General features: G+C 41.6%; 1 protein-coding gene across 1 annotated transcript in view; it reads left to right on the top strand.

The window, feature by feature from the left end:
• Positions 1-16,649, top strand: part of ANO2 (anoctamin 2) — a 137,851-nt gene that overhangs the window by 68,170 nt on the left and 53,032 nt on the right. The window contains exons 11-12 of the mRNA XM_060275139.1: positions 610-692; positions 4,839-4,922. Coding sequence (XP_060131122.1) covers positions 610-692; positions 4,839-4,922 — 167 coding nt within the window. The remainder of the gene's footprint in view (positions 1-609; positions 693-4,838; positions 4,923-16,649) is intronic.

Below are 16,649 nucleotides of genomic sequence, written 5' to 3'. Positions count from 1 at the left end.
ATTGCACACGTGTAGCCAGTGGAAATGATTATAGTGGTGAAATGACTGTTATGCCTGCTATCACCCTGGCGAGGTGGTTGCACAACTGTGCAAGTGAAGTCCTGACCTGCTTTTCTCTGGTTACCAGTCCTGACATTTTAGAAAGACTCCCTTGACTGCAGTGAGGCCAATAGGTTATCATTCATGATGACCCTACAGACTAATATTCAGCAATTTGAAGATGGATGATGATGAATGCACCCAAATGATTAGTGTTAGGTTTTCAAGACTGAATGAGATCTGGTATGGTATATATTCAAGGTATGGGAATATATAACCTCTGGAAAGCATGTTATAAGTTTTCTCTCAATTATATGCAGTGTTAGAATTTTAAGGCCATGCAATGAACCTGTTTGGCAACAGGTTCAAGCAAGGCAAAAAGTAGTGCTTTGTTTCAGAAAAGTTCCCTGTGCTGCTGATTATACTCTGCCTATTCTAGGCATCAATCTAGACTACTCAGGCTCTGATTTGCTGTATATCTATATTAGGAGGGTTTGAATATTCAGCATACTGGTAATCAATTTTGGCTCTGAAGCCCTCTTCTGATTAAAATTGGATTTTCTTTTTCAGCCACCATGTTCCTTGAAAACTGGAAGCGTTTGCAGATGAGACTAAGTTATTTCTGGGACCTAACTGGCTTGGAGGAGGAAGAAGTAAGGGTTTTTATTATTATTATTATTATTATTATTATTATTATTATTATTACTTTATTAAGTAGTCAAAATAGTTTATAATAGTTTATAATAAAACAAAACCTCAGGTGGAGACTTGCTATTATAAATCCATAGGGTGTGGCTGGATATGACACTGGGACATAAAGAGGTTCCATCTAAAGTAAGGTAAAGGTAAAGGACCCCTGGACGGTTAAGTCCAGCCAAAGGCAACTATGGGGGTGCAGCGCTCATCTCACTTCAGGCCGAGGGAGCCGCCGTTTGTCCACAGACAGCTTTCCGGGTCATGTGGGCAGCATAGCTAAACCACTTCTTGTGCAATGGAACACCGTGACCCGAACCAGAGCGCACGGAAACGCCGTTTACCTTCCCACCACAGCGGCACCTATTTATCTACTTGCGCTGGCGTGCTTTCGAACTGCTAGGTTGGCAGGAGCTGGGACAGAGCAACAGGAGCTCACCCCATTGCGGGGATTCGAACCACCAACCTTCTGATCGGCAAGCCCAAGAGGCTCAGTGGTTTAGACCACAGCGCCACCTGCATTTACCTTGCCTCAGACTAGAATAAGATTATTGCGGTCACAGGAACAGAAAGGTGAAATACAAGTAGATATTGTATTCAGTACCAAATAAAGTCGGATTTGGTGGGAACCATCCAGCCATGAGTTTGTTTAGTAATATAATATTAATAATAAGCATAACATGGCATTGAGATTTTAAGTTATCTTTAAACAACTTCTGTTTCTGTTATATGCTGGTGGAAAATGTGACATCAGTTGTTTCATAGGAAAAAGAGACAAATTGCTCAAGCCTTTTCAGCTTAGTTTTTCTTTGGACTATAGTAAACCACAGAGCCTAGGGCTTGCCGATCAGAAGGTCGGTGGTTCAAATGCCCATGACGGGGTGAGCTCCCATTGCTCGGTCCCAGCTCATTCCCACCTAGCACTTCTAAAGCACGCCAAGTGCAAGTAGATCAATAGGTACCGCTCCGGAGGGAAGGTAAACAGCGTTTCCGTGTGCTGCTCTGGTTCGCCAGAAGCGGCATAGTCATGCTGGCCACATGACCCAGAAGCTGTCTGCGGACAAACGCCGGCTCCCTCAGCCTATAGAGCGAGATGAGCGCCGCAACCCCAGAATCGTCCACGACTGGACCTAATGGTGAGGGATACCTTTACCAATAGTAACTCTTGTCTAGAATAATATTTGGTGGAAGCTTCCCTTTTCTGTTGCTGAGCCCAGTTATCATACAATGAAAATCTCAATGTTTTCTTGTATCTGTCCCTGGTATAACACTGACCTATTTTGCCCTCATTTCAACCTCTTTTCCCTTTGTTTCAAGTAGCTACATGTCAGAATGAGAGGTGGACGATGTGGTTGAATTCTAAGATTCTGCAGATGCTGAGTCGGGAGGAAGACAGGGGAAGAGTCAGAAAGTTAATAAATGATATAAATGTGAAGATTAAAAAGATAGGAAAGATGGTTAGCCTTAATCACAAAATTTGAAAGATTACTGGAAAGGGGGGAAAAAGAAATAACTTGAGTTTGACACAGTGAACTGCCATTAGGGCAACTGAGATGCATAGAAAATGAAGGGAATCAGAACCGAACATTAAGAGCAGGGATAAATACTCCAGGATTAGCTCTGTTTCTGTCTTGGATGTTTGTCATTGATGGAATTTTTGTTAGTGGCAAGTCGTTCTGTTTCTCAGTATTTTATTTTTGCTGTGTGTTTAAATTACTGGTATAATTATGATTGTTATTTAAGATAGGGAAGGCTGTTTGATGTAGGGAAATTCTCCAGTCTCCAGACCAGGGTTGAACCTTCAAAATCTATGCAACTGCTAGTTATATGTAGGGGGGGGGGAGTATATTGTTTCAAACAGAAAACATATCAAGGGATGTCAGAACTGTTTAAAAAAAAACCCACAGATATCCAAGTTATTTTAAAATTCCCATAGGTAACTATCATAATGTAAACAGTATATTTGAGTCTATTCCTTGGTCACAGAAAAGTCCTATTGACGTCAACAAGGCGTTTGCATAACTACAAAATTCAGGATTTTGCTTTTTGTTTCCAATCGGGGAATTCTCAGTTTTCATTTGGAGCAATTATTTGGTCTTTAGCTTAGCTCACATGGTTTTCAATAAGTGTCTGGCAGCTGGACTGGCTTGCATCCAGCATTAGTGGATGTGTGTGATGTGGATATATATATATTCTCCGTACATGGATATTTAGACTTCCTCAACACATCAGAGTAATTTACAATATTGTTCTAAGTCAAACCGCCTTCCCTTTCTTATTCTGCACCAGTGTGACTCCAATAATTTCAGCTAAACCACACTGGTGAAAATAAGTTCAGAGTTAAACCAAGAGGTCAGAAACTTGTAAGCTTTGGGTGTTTATCGTCTGAGTTAAATCAAGAAGGGGGCACAACTTTGAAATCGGAGGAGATTGGCAAAGGGGACAGAGGTAGTGCATTCATCTGTACTCACCCCACCTTCAAGTATCCTTATTACTCTATAGACCAGGAGTCAGCAAACGTTTTCAGCAGGGGGCCGGTCCAATGTCCCTCAGACCTTGTGGGGGGCCGGACTATATTTTGGAGAGAGAAATGAACAAATTCCCGTGCCCCACAAATAACCCAGAGATGCATTTTAAATAAAAGCACACATTCTACTCATGTAGAAACACGCTGATTCCCGGACCGTTCATGGGCCGGATTGAGAAGGCAATTTAATCATTTAGTCATGTGCTACTCTTCGTGACCCCATGGACCAGAGCATGCCAAGCACTCCCGCCTTCCACTGCCTCCCGCAGTTTGGTCAAACTCATGTTCGTAGCTTCAAGAACACTGTCCAACTATCTCGTCCTCTGCCGTCCCCTTCTCCTTGTGCCCTCCATCTTTCCCAGCATCAGGGTCTTTTCCAGGGAGTCTTCTCTTCTCATGAGGTGGCCAAAGTATTGGAGCCTCAGCTTCAGGATCTAGCAAAAACTAGTCTCCTGTTTTTGCTGCCTGCCTGTGTCAGTTTGCACAGTATCGGAGAAGCTGTCAGGCAAAGGACACTCGGGCTTCAGCCACCGGCCAGAGGAACAAGGCCTGATGCGAAGCTGCACCACTTCTATTCAAGCAAGAACACCAGAAAGGAAGTTTGAGCCTTCCTGAACTGGTTATAAAATCCTGTTTACAACTCACTGCTTGGTTCTGGCAATGTCTGACTGATCTCCCTTCCTCTCCTCCTGTGCATTGTATTTTTAATTTGTAAGCCTCCGGACAGGGCTTGTGCCTCATTTTCATTTGTGAATAGTGCCTGCCACTATACTTTTCTATTTGATGCGAGCTGCTCTGAGAGATAATTCTTTGAGTGAGATCGAAATGTAATAAATAAATAAAATGTACGTTTGCCAGGCAGGATTCGGCTTGGTTCATGAGTTGTGTAGGTCTCATCAATTGTATATTCATTTGAAACACACAACAGGCAAATGCCGCATCTTATTTCAAAACCAGCTATAAGGTCCAGTGTGACTATCTTAATTTTGTCTTGTGTTGACTGGCAAATTTCTGGTTCCCAACCAGCTGTAGCATGTCATCATATTCATGTCCAGTTGAAATGTTGTGAGATTTCCTTTGATCGACAGCTCATTAAATGATATAAATATAACATTTCTGGTGTGTGGTGGGGGTAAATCTTTGGATGTTTTGTGCTTTTCTAATTCTTTAGTGTGTGAGCCTAACATCAGAAAATACAAATGTTTAAAAACCCTTGTTAAGTATTAGGTATTCCCTCATGTAGCTGCCCAGGTGTGTTAGGCTACGCTTTAGTTTCTTTCCTATAAAGTTGCAACAATTGTTTATTTAGTAAGTATTGCAAGGTATTGGTTCTAAATGTGTTCTCCCTTCCTCTCCATTGCCAAAAACGTTCCAAGGAACTGGTAAAGGTTTGACTTCTTTTTTCCATTTTGATAACCATATCCGTGTTACAGTGTAACCAGATAAGTGTTTCTTATCTGATTGGTGTGTTTTTTAATTGTGAGCCACTGAATCGTGTATTGATGTGCTTTTATTCAATTTGGTTATCTACGAATCTTCTGATGTTAAATTTGCCCCACATTTTCTAATTTTTCTTTAGGAACATCCCAGACCAGAATATGAAACCAAATTGCTGCAGAAGAAATCCCAAACCGAAAAATGCAAAAAAACATGTCAAGATGAGGTATGACATTTCACTTTTACTGTAAAACAAAATACAGTAACTGCCTTGGTTTCTTCTATCTGTCTGTCTGGTCGTTTTAACTAGTTTTGAAATTGTTTTGTGGGTCTTTGGAATGCAATAAAGTTTTGATTTGATTTGATTTTTACTGTATTTTTGCCTTCCATTTCTTTTCAAAATGCATATTATGTTTTGCTTAGGGCCGTAACCTTTAATTGATTAAAGTCTTGGATGAATAAACCGGGTTTTACACCAAAAGACAAGTTCTTGCTTATTTTGGGGTGGGTGGGGAGGGTGCTATTTTGATTTTGTTGTGTTCCTACAATTAAAAATGAAGCAGATAATTTTCTATTGATGAATGGCAGTGACTTTTAATAACTGATCCTTAAGTATTTTTTTAAAAGACTCATTTTCACAATATACACATTGATTGATATTTATTTCAAGTGAATTGCTTGGTTAACCAACAGCTTTGGGAAATTCAGTGTTTCTGCTGCCACTGCCTAGATCAGGCATCCCCAAACTGCGGCCCTCCTGATGTTTTGGCCTACAACTCCCATGATCCCTAGCTAACAGGACCAATGGTCAGGGATGATGGGAATTGTAGTCCAAAACATCTGGAGGGCCGAAGTTTTGGGATGCCTTTCCTAGACTGGCCAGGTTCCTGCCACATCAGGAACCTGGCCATTTATGGTGGCAGTAGGGTAAGGTAGGGGGACAGGCAGATGGAGTCTGATGCCACCCAATGTTGGCTGCAAGAGCATCTTGGGATCCAGCAGATTCCAGGCTGGCTTCACTCATTTTGAGACTTTCTGCTGGTAGGGATATCACAGGCATACCTTCTGGTTGTCCTCATATTCAGGAGGCAGAAGATGTAGGTCTGCACCAATAGGAGGTCAGGTGAATAGCCCAGAGCAGGGGTGCCATATTTTTTAAGGAACGCCTGGGGTCTTTCCTCAGAGCAAGGTGTTCTGGGCAAGGTGGCCCATGAGAGTTTCTGTGCCACTGTGGCATTGTCGTGGCAGCTGAAGTCTTTTTAAAAAAATTAATAGCTAAACAGTTAATAATAATAATAATAATAAATGATGCAAATATTCATAGAATTGTAGAGTTGGAACAGACCCTGAGGATTATCTAATCCAAATCCCTGCAGCAGCAGCAACAACAACAACAACAACAACAACAACAACAATTTATTATTTATACCCCGCCCATCTGGCTGGGTTTCCCCAGCCACTCTGGGCGGCTTCCAACAGAAAAATAAAACACAGTAATCTATTAAACATTAAAAGCCTCCCTGAACAGGGCTGCCTTCAGATGTCTTCTAAAAGTCTGGTAGTTGTTTTCCTTTTTGACATCTGTTGGGAGGGCGTTCCACAGGGCGGGCGCCACCACCGAGAAGGCCCTTTGCCTAGTTCCCTGCAACTTGGCTTCTCGCAACGAGGGAACCACCAGAAGGCCCTCGGTGCTGGACCTCAGTGTCCGGGCAAAACTATGGAGGTGGAGACGCTCCTTCAGGTATACTGGACCGAGGCCATTTAGGGCTTTAAAGGTCAGCACCAACACTTTGAATTGTGCTCGGAAATGTACTGGGAGCCAATGTAGATCTTTCAAGACTGGTGTTATGTGGTCTCGGTGGCCGCTCCCAGTCACCAGTCTAGCAAAAATACAAAATTTAAAAGAGAATTTCTAACCACGTTGGCAAAGTCACAGTGCCATAGGCACTCCCTTTGACCACCTTACCCAGAATGTTTTTCTTTGAGGAAAGACACCATAGCCTGTTCTCAGAGTGCTGCAGAGGCCCAGTGGTCCCTGCCACAGCATTAGTAGTGGCAAAACAATGAATGAGTGAGGTGGTGGGTTGGGGAGAGAAGGAGCCAGGGCCATGGTGGTGGTGGTGGAGGAGGAAAGGAGGAAGATGGGATTGCTCTGGAGAGCCATAGGAGCTGGGAGGGCAGGCACAGGGGGCTTTGTGAGCAAGTGAGGAAAATAAGTGGACGGCCTGTGGGGTACTTATTTGCCACCCATCTTGACCATAGCCGCCAAGTCTCCCGTTTTCCCCGGGAAACCCCCGTTTTTCCGGCTGTCCCCAGCCGAAAAAACGGATTTTTTTGTTTTTTCCTGGTTTATTCTGGCACGGTGGCCATTTTGGAACTGGGCGGAGCATGCTCAGAAGCGACTTTTGATGCTGCTCTGCCCAGTTCCAAAATGGCTGCAGCGTGACTTCTGGTGCGGCAGCCATTTTGGAACTGGGCATCAAAAGTCACTTCTGGTATGTTACTTTAGGTCCGGTCCCTTGTTTTTCAGAGAGGAACTTGGCAGGTATGATCCTGACTGAGGTAATCTGCCTCTTCCTAGAGCTTGCCTAGATAGTAAAGCCCAATAGGCTGGTTAGTCCCCTACATCTAACAATCTTCAAGGGAAGCACTAAGTTTCAACACAACCAGAGCTTCTCAAGGGGTTTTCTCCATCCACCCAGTTCATCAAAGTTTGCCATACTGAGACAAACCATCTGAATTTCAGCAGAAGAACAAAACAGTTTCAACGGCATGTTCAATGGGTTTTACACAACCCAACAAAAATCACAATGCAGTTCATGGTGTCATAAATTAAGATCCTATAATGCTGCGTTTCATAACTGCTTTGGAGTTATACTTCTCCATATTCTAGTAATGCAGCTTTCATCCCAAAATGAGCATGACTTTCTCACCAGGCTGAGGTTTCCCCATAAAAGGCAAGGAACTGCAACTGAGCAAAGACTGTAGACGATAATATTAGTTCTTCCATTGCCCAGACTATCATGGTGCATTAAAATGTACGCATTGGGATAATTGTTTCCATTAATATCAGTGGCTGTCATGCATGCATAAACCCTGACAGGATAATGAGGATATGGATAAGCTTTCTGTCTTCTACAAAGCGGATGTTTTGTCCGTTTGATAAAGCTGCCAAGTTAGGAAATTTTAACAATATCCATATTCATCAGAGATTCGCTTTGCACAATGCTTGCTCTGCTTTGTTAAGGGGAGGTTGTAGGACAGATTTATGCATTGTGTTAACCTTTTGTGTGGACCTTGCTTTGGTCAAAACTGTGTTTGGGCTTGTTCAGGGGTGTACCAGAGCTAGTACCAGAAACTAATGTTTTTCTTAATTTTCACCAATATAAATTTATATATAGACACACAAACAAACCTGTGTACTCAGAAGAGTTTGTTGCTAGTACTTATTGCTGTTTTCCCCTTTCCTGTATGAAGCTACCTTTGTGGACGGAGAGATTGAAGAGAGAAAGATAAATATGGGTGATAATAGAAGCTGATGCTGGAGTGTAATGGATTCTTGAACTCACCATTATGAGCCCCCCCCCCAATTAGAATATTCAAATGCATTGCTATGCACAATTGGAACTTGTCTAATGGGTAGAACTGTGTGATTGTTAAAACTTCCTTTTTTTAAAATACCGTATTTACTCATATCTAATGCTCACCTTTTTTTTGGCCAAGTTACGTTGCGAAAAGTGATGTACACTTTTGCTTTGATTATGGTACACATTTACATTTGGCCAGCAAATACTTTTTTGGTTTCAAGGTTCTGGAAATTGAGGTGTGCATTAGATTCGATGGCACATTAGACTCGAGTAAATACGGTACAGGTTTATTGGTTTTTGAGAATGTACCAAATCAAAGGAGAATAAAAAGGCGTAACTGTAACTGTGACTGAGTGAAGTACAAAGGTTGTACTTCCTCCTCCTCCTCCTCCTCCTCCTCCTCCTCCTCCTCTTCTCCTATATAAATACAGTGGTACCTCTACTTACGAATTTAATGCGTTCCAAATGCACATTTGTAAGTAGAAAAAAATTGTAAGTCGAATCCCATAGGAATGCATTGGGAGAAAAAATTCGTAAGTAGAAAAAATCCTATCTAAACCGCATCCAAGATGGCAGACGGAGCTCCGTTCGTAAGTAGAAACATTCATAAGTAGAGTTATTCATAAGTAGAGGTACCACTGTAAATAAATATGGGCCAGTGGCTCAGAATTTACATTTGAATGAAATCAGATCAAAAGCCATAAAAAGTTGGATGTTTAGTCTGGAAAAGAGATTGAGAGGAGATATGATAGACATCTTCAAATAGCTAAAAGGCTGTCACGTGGAAGATAGAGCAAGCTTGTTTTCTCTTGCTCTGGAGGGTGGGATTCAAACCACTTACAAGAAAGGAGATTCTGGCTAAATATGAGGAATAACTTTCTGACAGTAAGAGCTGTTTGACAGTGGAATGGACTCTCTTGGGAGATGATGGATTCTCCATCCTTGGAGGTTTTTAAGCAGAGTTTGCATGGCCACCTATCATGGATGCTTTAGCTGAGATTCCCGACTGGGTGACTGGACTCAGATCCTCTTCCACCTGTACAATTCTATGATTCTAGGCAAAACAGGGATAGGATCAAATGGTTGTGGAAGGGGAAAGTCTCAAACATGTCTAGGCCAGGCAGAAGGATAATCTGTTAGAGGGGAGGGGAGTCTGATGCGTGAGTGATTGGAGGTTTATATAATACACTATTTTTTGTTAGAGATGTTATAAAAGGAAACAATGTGACTTCGAGCCTGGCAGTGGCCCCCAAGTCCTTACGTTCTGCAGTGGCATTACAGGCAATGTGAAAGCTATGTGTTTACTGTTTATGCAATACGGGAAGGCGAGACATTTCTCATGTGGTATACAAGGGCTTCCAGGTCATGTGGCCAGCATGACAAAGCCGCTTCTGGCAAACCAGAGCAGCACATGGAAACGCCGTTTACCTTCCCGCTGTAGCGGTTCCTATTTATCTACTTGCATTTTGACGTGCTTTCGAACTGCTAGGTTGGCAGGAGCTGAGACCAAGCAACGGGAGCTCACCCCGTCACAGGGATTCGAACCGCCGACCTTCTGATCAGCAAGCCCTAGGCTCAGTGGTTTAACCACAGCGCCACCTGGGTCCCCATACTTAACTCACCATACTTAACTCACCATACTTAATGTCACCATACTTAACTCCATTTTATAAAGGTGTGTTGCACAAAATCAATAATTTAGCTCCTGGGGATTATGTTGCAGTTATTAGAGTTTTTATTCTGTTGTAGTACTGTTTCTGAGCATGACACGTTTTGCCATCGAGGTCTCCACGATGCAGTAAATATTTTATCTGTTAGATTGAAAGTGGGGGAAAGAGCTTGTCAGGAGTGGAACAGATACACAAGGTTGATTTATCACTCTAACAATGCCCTAAAGGTGCTAGTATTTCAAAAGGAAGCTGAAAAGGCTGTGGAACATTTATAATGAATGCCTAAGGTTAAGCAGCGGAACAAACAGTGAATAATTAAAAATAATTACATGCACCTGAAAACAGATGATGACAAGTTCTTTTTTCAAAAAGAAGTGATCCAAAAAGGCTTCAGTGAGAGTCCTCACCATATTGCGTGTGAGGTTTTTTTTTATCATTGGGATTCTTCTTTTTCAAAACCCATAATTATTTATTCATAAATATGGAATTATAACATAGTAAACGACGCGTAAGTCTAATTTTCTTACAAGCATCCACTTCAAAAAGTGAGCCCATAATAATAATAATAATAATAATAATAATAATAATAATAATAATAATAATAATAATAAATTATTTATACCCCGCCCTCCCCAGTCAAAACTGGGCTCAGGGTGGCTCACACCAATAAAATTACAATAAAACATAAAAAGCAATTGATTAAAATACAGACTAAAATACAGTATTAAAATTTAAGTTTAAAATGCAGCCTGATTTTAAGTAGTCCATAAATCCAAGCCATGAGGGAGGAAAACACAGGGGTCAGACTAAGTCCAACCCAAAGGCCAGGCGGAACAGCTCTGTCTTGCAGGCCCTGCGGTAAGATGACAAATCCCGCAGGGCCCTGGTCTCCTGTGAAAGAGCGTTCCACCAAGTCGGGGCCAATACTGAAAAGGCCCTGGCCCTAGTAGAGGCCAATCTAGCCACCTTATGGCTCGGGATCTACAGAATATTGTTGTTTGTGGACCTTAAGGTCCTCCGCAGGGCATACCAGGAGAGGCGGTCCCGTAGGTACGAGGGTCCCAAGCCGCATAGGGCTTTAAAGGTCAAAACCAGCACCTTAAACCTGATCCTGTACTCCACCGGGAGCCAGTGCAGCTTCCTCATGTGGAGGAAGCCTAAAAAGCCATTCACGTGGTCTAAACAAGCTTCCAAATTGCCCCCCTTAAAAATCAAAATGCCCCCCTGTGGGGTGTGTGCCCCACATTGGGAACCACGGGATTAGATTAAATACATAGATAGAACTGATACAGTCCATTCTTGAGAAGTAGACCTGTGAATACCAATTGCTGAGCAGCAAATCTTGCAGGAGGACTCTTGTCCTCAATTGTTTCCTTCACGTCTGCCTGTGGGCATCCAGCTGGCCACGGTTAGTTACAGGATGCTGTCTAATGAACCTTTGGTCTGATCCTGTAGGGTTCTTCTACTTCACATATCCTAAAATAGTGTATCCTAGTTTTTAATTATTATTATTATTATTATTTCCCTTAAGGAATACTCTGATTGTCTACCTTCCCTTAAGGATCACTTCCCCCCCAGGACTTACCTTTGTATTAAAAAAAGGAGTCTAGTTTAATAAAGTAGTTCATTTTTATTTATTTGTTGTTGTTGCTGTTTAGTCATTTAGTCGTGTCCGACTCTTCGTGACCCCATGGACCATAGCACGCCAGGCACTCCTGTCTTGCACTGCCTCCCGCAGTTTGGTCAAACTCATGTTCGTAGCTTCAAGCTTTATTTATTTCCTTTGTATATTTTCTGTACTGTAACACTTGGCTTCCTTGGCTTTCCTGAATTAGAACATCAGGATTGGGGCTTTGAGTATCCAGCCTCCATTCAGCATAAACTGAAGCTCAGTGTGAACATGGTCAGATGTCAGACCCTGAGGTAAATTCTGAAGGCAACCTGTTGTCTTCAGAGCAGTAAGTCCCCCATTGGCTTCGGCCAGTAAGAAAACCCGACACAGGGCTCATCCACACATCCATTTGGTCCGCGTTTCGAGGCAAAAGTCCAGGATTCCCAGATCTGTGTCCAAGCACTTTTTTCTTTCCTTAGGCAAAACAAACAAACAAACCCCGCTCTTTACTGCTGAATCAGAGAAAAATGACAATCTGTGGCAAACTCAAATTGCCGTTTGCTCCAGTAAAGATTGGTTTTTCCTGGGGAAAGTGGCTGGACAAAAAGAAAGAAAAAAAGCACTCACACAGAAAATGCAGACCTCGGCCTAGAAAATGGAGGGCTACAGGTTCATGAGGTGTTCTGAAAGCTGCACATTAACTTATCCCCTTTGTTTTACGTGAATTAGCTTCTTGAGTTGCTACAGAGTGCGGTAGCTGACATACTGAAATGGAGACAGAAATGAGGAGCATGTATTTGATGGTGTAATATTCTTCACAAGGACATTGTACAATGGCCCTGTGAGGGATGTTGTTGTCATGATGCACAATCCCTCAGTGGCATTTCCAGCCCCGTTTAAGAATTTGCAGGATTCACGAGAAAATAAATTAATCCTAAGCCTCACGTTGTGCGTCTTGATCGACATTTTCAACTTGGAGAAAGTAACTTAACAGACACCGAACTGAGTAATTTTAGAAAGGGATTCAGAAATAGGTTGTTGTTGTTGTTCCCAATGTCTGCTCCAGGAACTCAAGCCAAGGAGTGAGAGCTCTGTTCAACTGTAAAATATTTTCCTTGAGAGAAAAATGTGGAATCTGCCGTCTGGGTTCAATCAGGATTAAGAATTAGTGTGACGTGGTCACATTCCTCCAGCAGACAGATGGAGAGGGCAGGTAGACACAGAGCTAAATGGCAGACTTTACCGTAACTCTGACCATCTGCTTGAATGGGCAAGCAAGTGGAGATACTAAGGAGGAGGAGTGGAGAAGGCAGCCGAGTGAGTAGCAGCGACTACTTCTTCCCATTGCTAACCATTGTTATATTTGTATGGGATGAAGAGCAGGTGAACAAACAGCAAAGATTTTATTGCTGTTTCCCCACAACCCAGATGAAAATGAACGGCTAGTGCCATAAGTGCTTCTTGGAGGGGTGGTCGCTATGGAAACCCCTGCCAAAGGCCCTTCAGACCCAGGAGCAAGTATTTGGCAATGACTTCAGTTTTCAGAAGATTCAGACGCATGGTAAGGAAGATATTTGTCCCTTTCTCGTAATGCACTGGCCTCATTTACAGTACTCTCACTCGCCATTAGGGATTTCTTGGTGTGGATCAAAATGGTATCCCAGTTAAACACCCCGTTCAGTTCCACTCATAGCCCCATTTGGTTCTGATTCAGGGATATTTCTTTGCACTCGTGCAGAGGACCTATATGATTGCAGAAATATTTTATAGGTTTCTGCAATTGCATCTGCTGCAAATATCTTGCTGCGGGATAACAACGGTTCTTACAAATGGGGACTTCACATTTGTGAAGCCTGGTTGAAAGTTGTATCAGCCGAATCCCTGTATGCCAGGCATAGGCAAACTCCGGGCCTCCAGATGTTTGGGACTACAATTCCCATCATCCCTAGCTAACAGGACCAGTGGTCAGGGATGATGAGAATTGTATTCCCAAACATCTGGAGGGCCGGAGTTTGCCTATGCCTGCTGTATGCTCACTGAGCTTGAATTTCAGGGCAACATTGAGCAAGAGCTATATTAAGTAGTGCTGTGCAGAAAAATTCTCAATAAATCTCAACAATAGTCTTCTTTCAATCCAACATAACAAATTTACCTCCAATAAATCCTTCATCTTTATTCACACATGTGTCTCTTTGCTGTGGTCATATATTAAAGCAGTAATCCATAGCTATTTACTTATTGTATTTACTTATTGTTTTAATTTGCACCCAGTACCATATATTCCATTCCCTTTTCCTGTTGTTCCATTTTTCGATCCTAATTTTGAAAAAAGTTCTTCCACTTCCATTCTTTTTCCAGAAGTGTTGCCAGAGGATTGGTAGCTTTTCCCTCTAAATTCACTCCAAATTGTACACAGAATCCTTTCTTTCTCAGCTCTGTCTCTGCCAGCTCAGAATATTTCTTGTTCTTCTTGTTAAGAAGGATATTGAAAAGCTGGAACGTGTGCAGAGGGGGGCAACCAATATGACCAAGGGTCTGGAAATCAATCATTATGTAGAACAGTTGAGGGAGCTGGATATGTTTATCCTGGGGAAGAGGAGACTGAGAGGAGGTATGGTAGCCATCTTCAAGTATCTCAAGGGCTGTCAAATGGAAGATGGAGCAAGCTTGTTTTCACCTACTCCGGAGGCCAGGACCCGAACCAATGGCTTCAAGCTCCAAGAAAGGAGATTCCAACTAAACATCAGGAAAAACTTTCTGACAGTAAGACCTGTTTGACAGTGGAAGGGTTTCCTTCAGGAGGTGATGAACTCTCCTGCCTTGGAGGGTTTTAAGCAGAGTTTGGGTGGCCATCTGTCATGGATGCTTTAGCAGAGTTTCCTGCATTGCAGGGGGTTGGACTAGATGGTCTTCGAGGTCACTTCCAATTCTACATTTCTATGATTCTATGAAATTCAATATTCTGTTTACATCAGTAGAAATAGCACAGTGATATGTGTGGTTTACTCATTTCAAACAGAAGAAAACTTATGGCTATTAAGCGTCAGCGATAATCCCCCACTTTAACGGTTAGTTTGAAAACATTGAGACTTAATTGTCAGAGGAATATGATATAGATTGTGTATCCACCGACCCCAGTTCAAATGAAGGAATGACATTCTTTCGAATTCAGCAAGGTCAGAGTATGGAAACAGCAGGCTTAAGTGTTTCTGTTGCCATACATGAAATAGTCCTCACCCCCACCCCCTTTATGGGACAGGGAGGAAATGCCCTTTTTTTGGGGGGGGGTAGTATTTAAGTGGGAATGAACTATCCTGAAGTTGCATTTTGAAATATCACATTGTCTCTCCAGTGGTACACTGAACTAATTACACTATCAAAAGTTGACAGAGCATTCCCAGAGCCAATTAATGATATATTTTTCTTCTTAAAACAGTAATAGCATCTAGATTTAATTGCACCGATTTCCTATTATGTCACTATGTTGCAGGGACACTGATGCATATTTGTTTTATGTGGTGAGAAAGAATGTTTTACAGGGAATGTGAAGAGCTTCTATGGAATGAAGAGACATTCCTTAATTGGACTCTATATCATCAAGAAGGCCAAGCAAGAATCACGCTTGTGACCAGTCAGGAGTAAGGATAGACAAAAGGGGCTCAATTGGTTCTGACATTCATTCACACATCCATCTGGTGTTTTCCATTTTGCAGCAATTGGTTTATTTGCACAAGTTTCTCTTTACTTCCATTGGCCATTAGTGCAGAAATATACACATTTTTACATATATCATTGCGCACAATAGACATGCATGTCTCAGCATGAACAAATATATACAAATGAATTACTTTCTCTGTGTATTGCCTTTCAAGGTTAATGAATTTCCGGAGGCTAACTCTGTTAGTCTTTATTTTTTTTAAAAAAAATATAATAATTTTTATTGCAATTTTTCCAATTTAATACATCCATCATATTATCATAACATAAATTTTATCCTTACACACAACACTAAAAAGAAAGAGGGGAAAAGGGGAAAAAAGCAGGAAAAAAAACAAGGATAAAGGTGGGCGTTGCTTAAAGAAAAAAAAGAACAGCACCCAAAGAGATAAAAAAAGAAAAAACAAAAAACAAAAAATTCCAATCTTATCTAAACATACTTCTTAAATCATCGACTTCCTCGTCCCTCCCTTCCCGAGTCCGTTTTAATCTCAACTTTAGCAATCTTCATTAATTAATAATTTTCTCTATTAATACACTCTTAATCTTTACAGCATCAACTAATTTTCCCTTGTCGTCTCAAATTCCCTTATATAAACAATATTTAATCTATAACACCCCTTAGCCTATAAATTCCCTAAAAAATTTCTAATTACCTCCATCTTTATTATTTAAACATATCACTACCATAAAGAACATTTTGATTATTACCCCCCTCCCTTCATAGCTGCCAAGTTATCCCTTTTTTTAAGGGATTTTCCCTTATGCTGAATAGGCTTCCTCGCGAGAAAAGGGAAAACTTGGCAGCTATGCCCTCCCTTCCCCTTGGCATTCCCCTGCAAACCCCGACCAGTTCCTTATAACAATCCGTTTTCATACCATTCTGTCAATCCCTTGTAAATATTTCCATATAACTTTCACCCTACTCCCTCTCTTGCCCTAACTCTGTTAGTCTTTAGCACCAAAAACAACAGAGCCTTGTGGCAGCTTAAAGACAAAGTTAATTAATCAGCTGTCTGAAAGCTATCCATGGCTGAAGTTCTAACCCGTGTCTACTCAGAAGTAAGTCCCATTCAGTTCAATGGGGCTTACACTCAGGTAAGTGGGGTTATGACTGTAATCTATCACATTAGCGCAACCACGTAAAAGTATTTTTATTGCAATGTTTATTTCATAAATGCATACTTCATAAAGAAAATAGCTGTGTGTGTGTATGTCTCCTGAAACGTAACACTCAAACTAATTTATGTTTTAGATGCTTGCAGTAAACATGATTTTGTGTTTGACAGCTTTGAATCATTTATTGTGACAATGTGTATTCCTGCTATGTGAAAAAGAATAATAATTATGTGCTCAGTTTGTTTTCA

The sequence above is a fragment of the Zootoca vivipara genome, chromosome 5 (genome assembly GCF_963506605.1).
Source record: "Zootoca vivipara chromosome 5, rZooViv1.1, whole genome shotgun sequence".
Lineage (NCBI taxonomy): Eukaryota > Metazoa > Chordata > Lepidosauria > Squamata > Lacertidae > Zootoca > Zootoca vivipara.
Note: the sequence above shows the minus strand (reverse complement) of the source record. Positions and strands in the feature narration are given on the sequence as shown.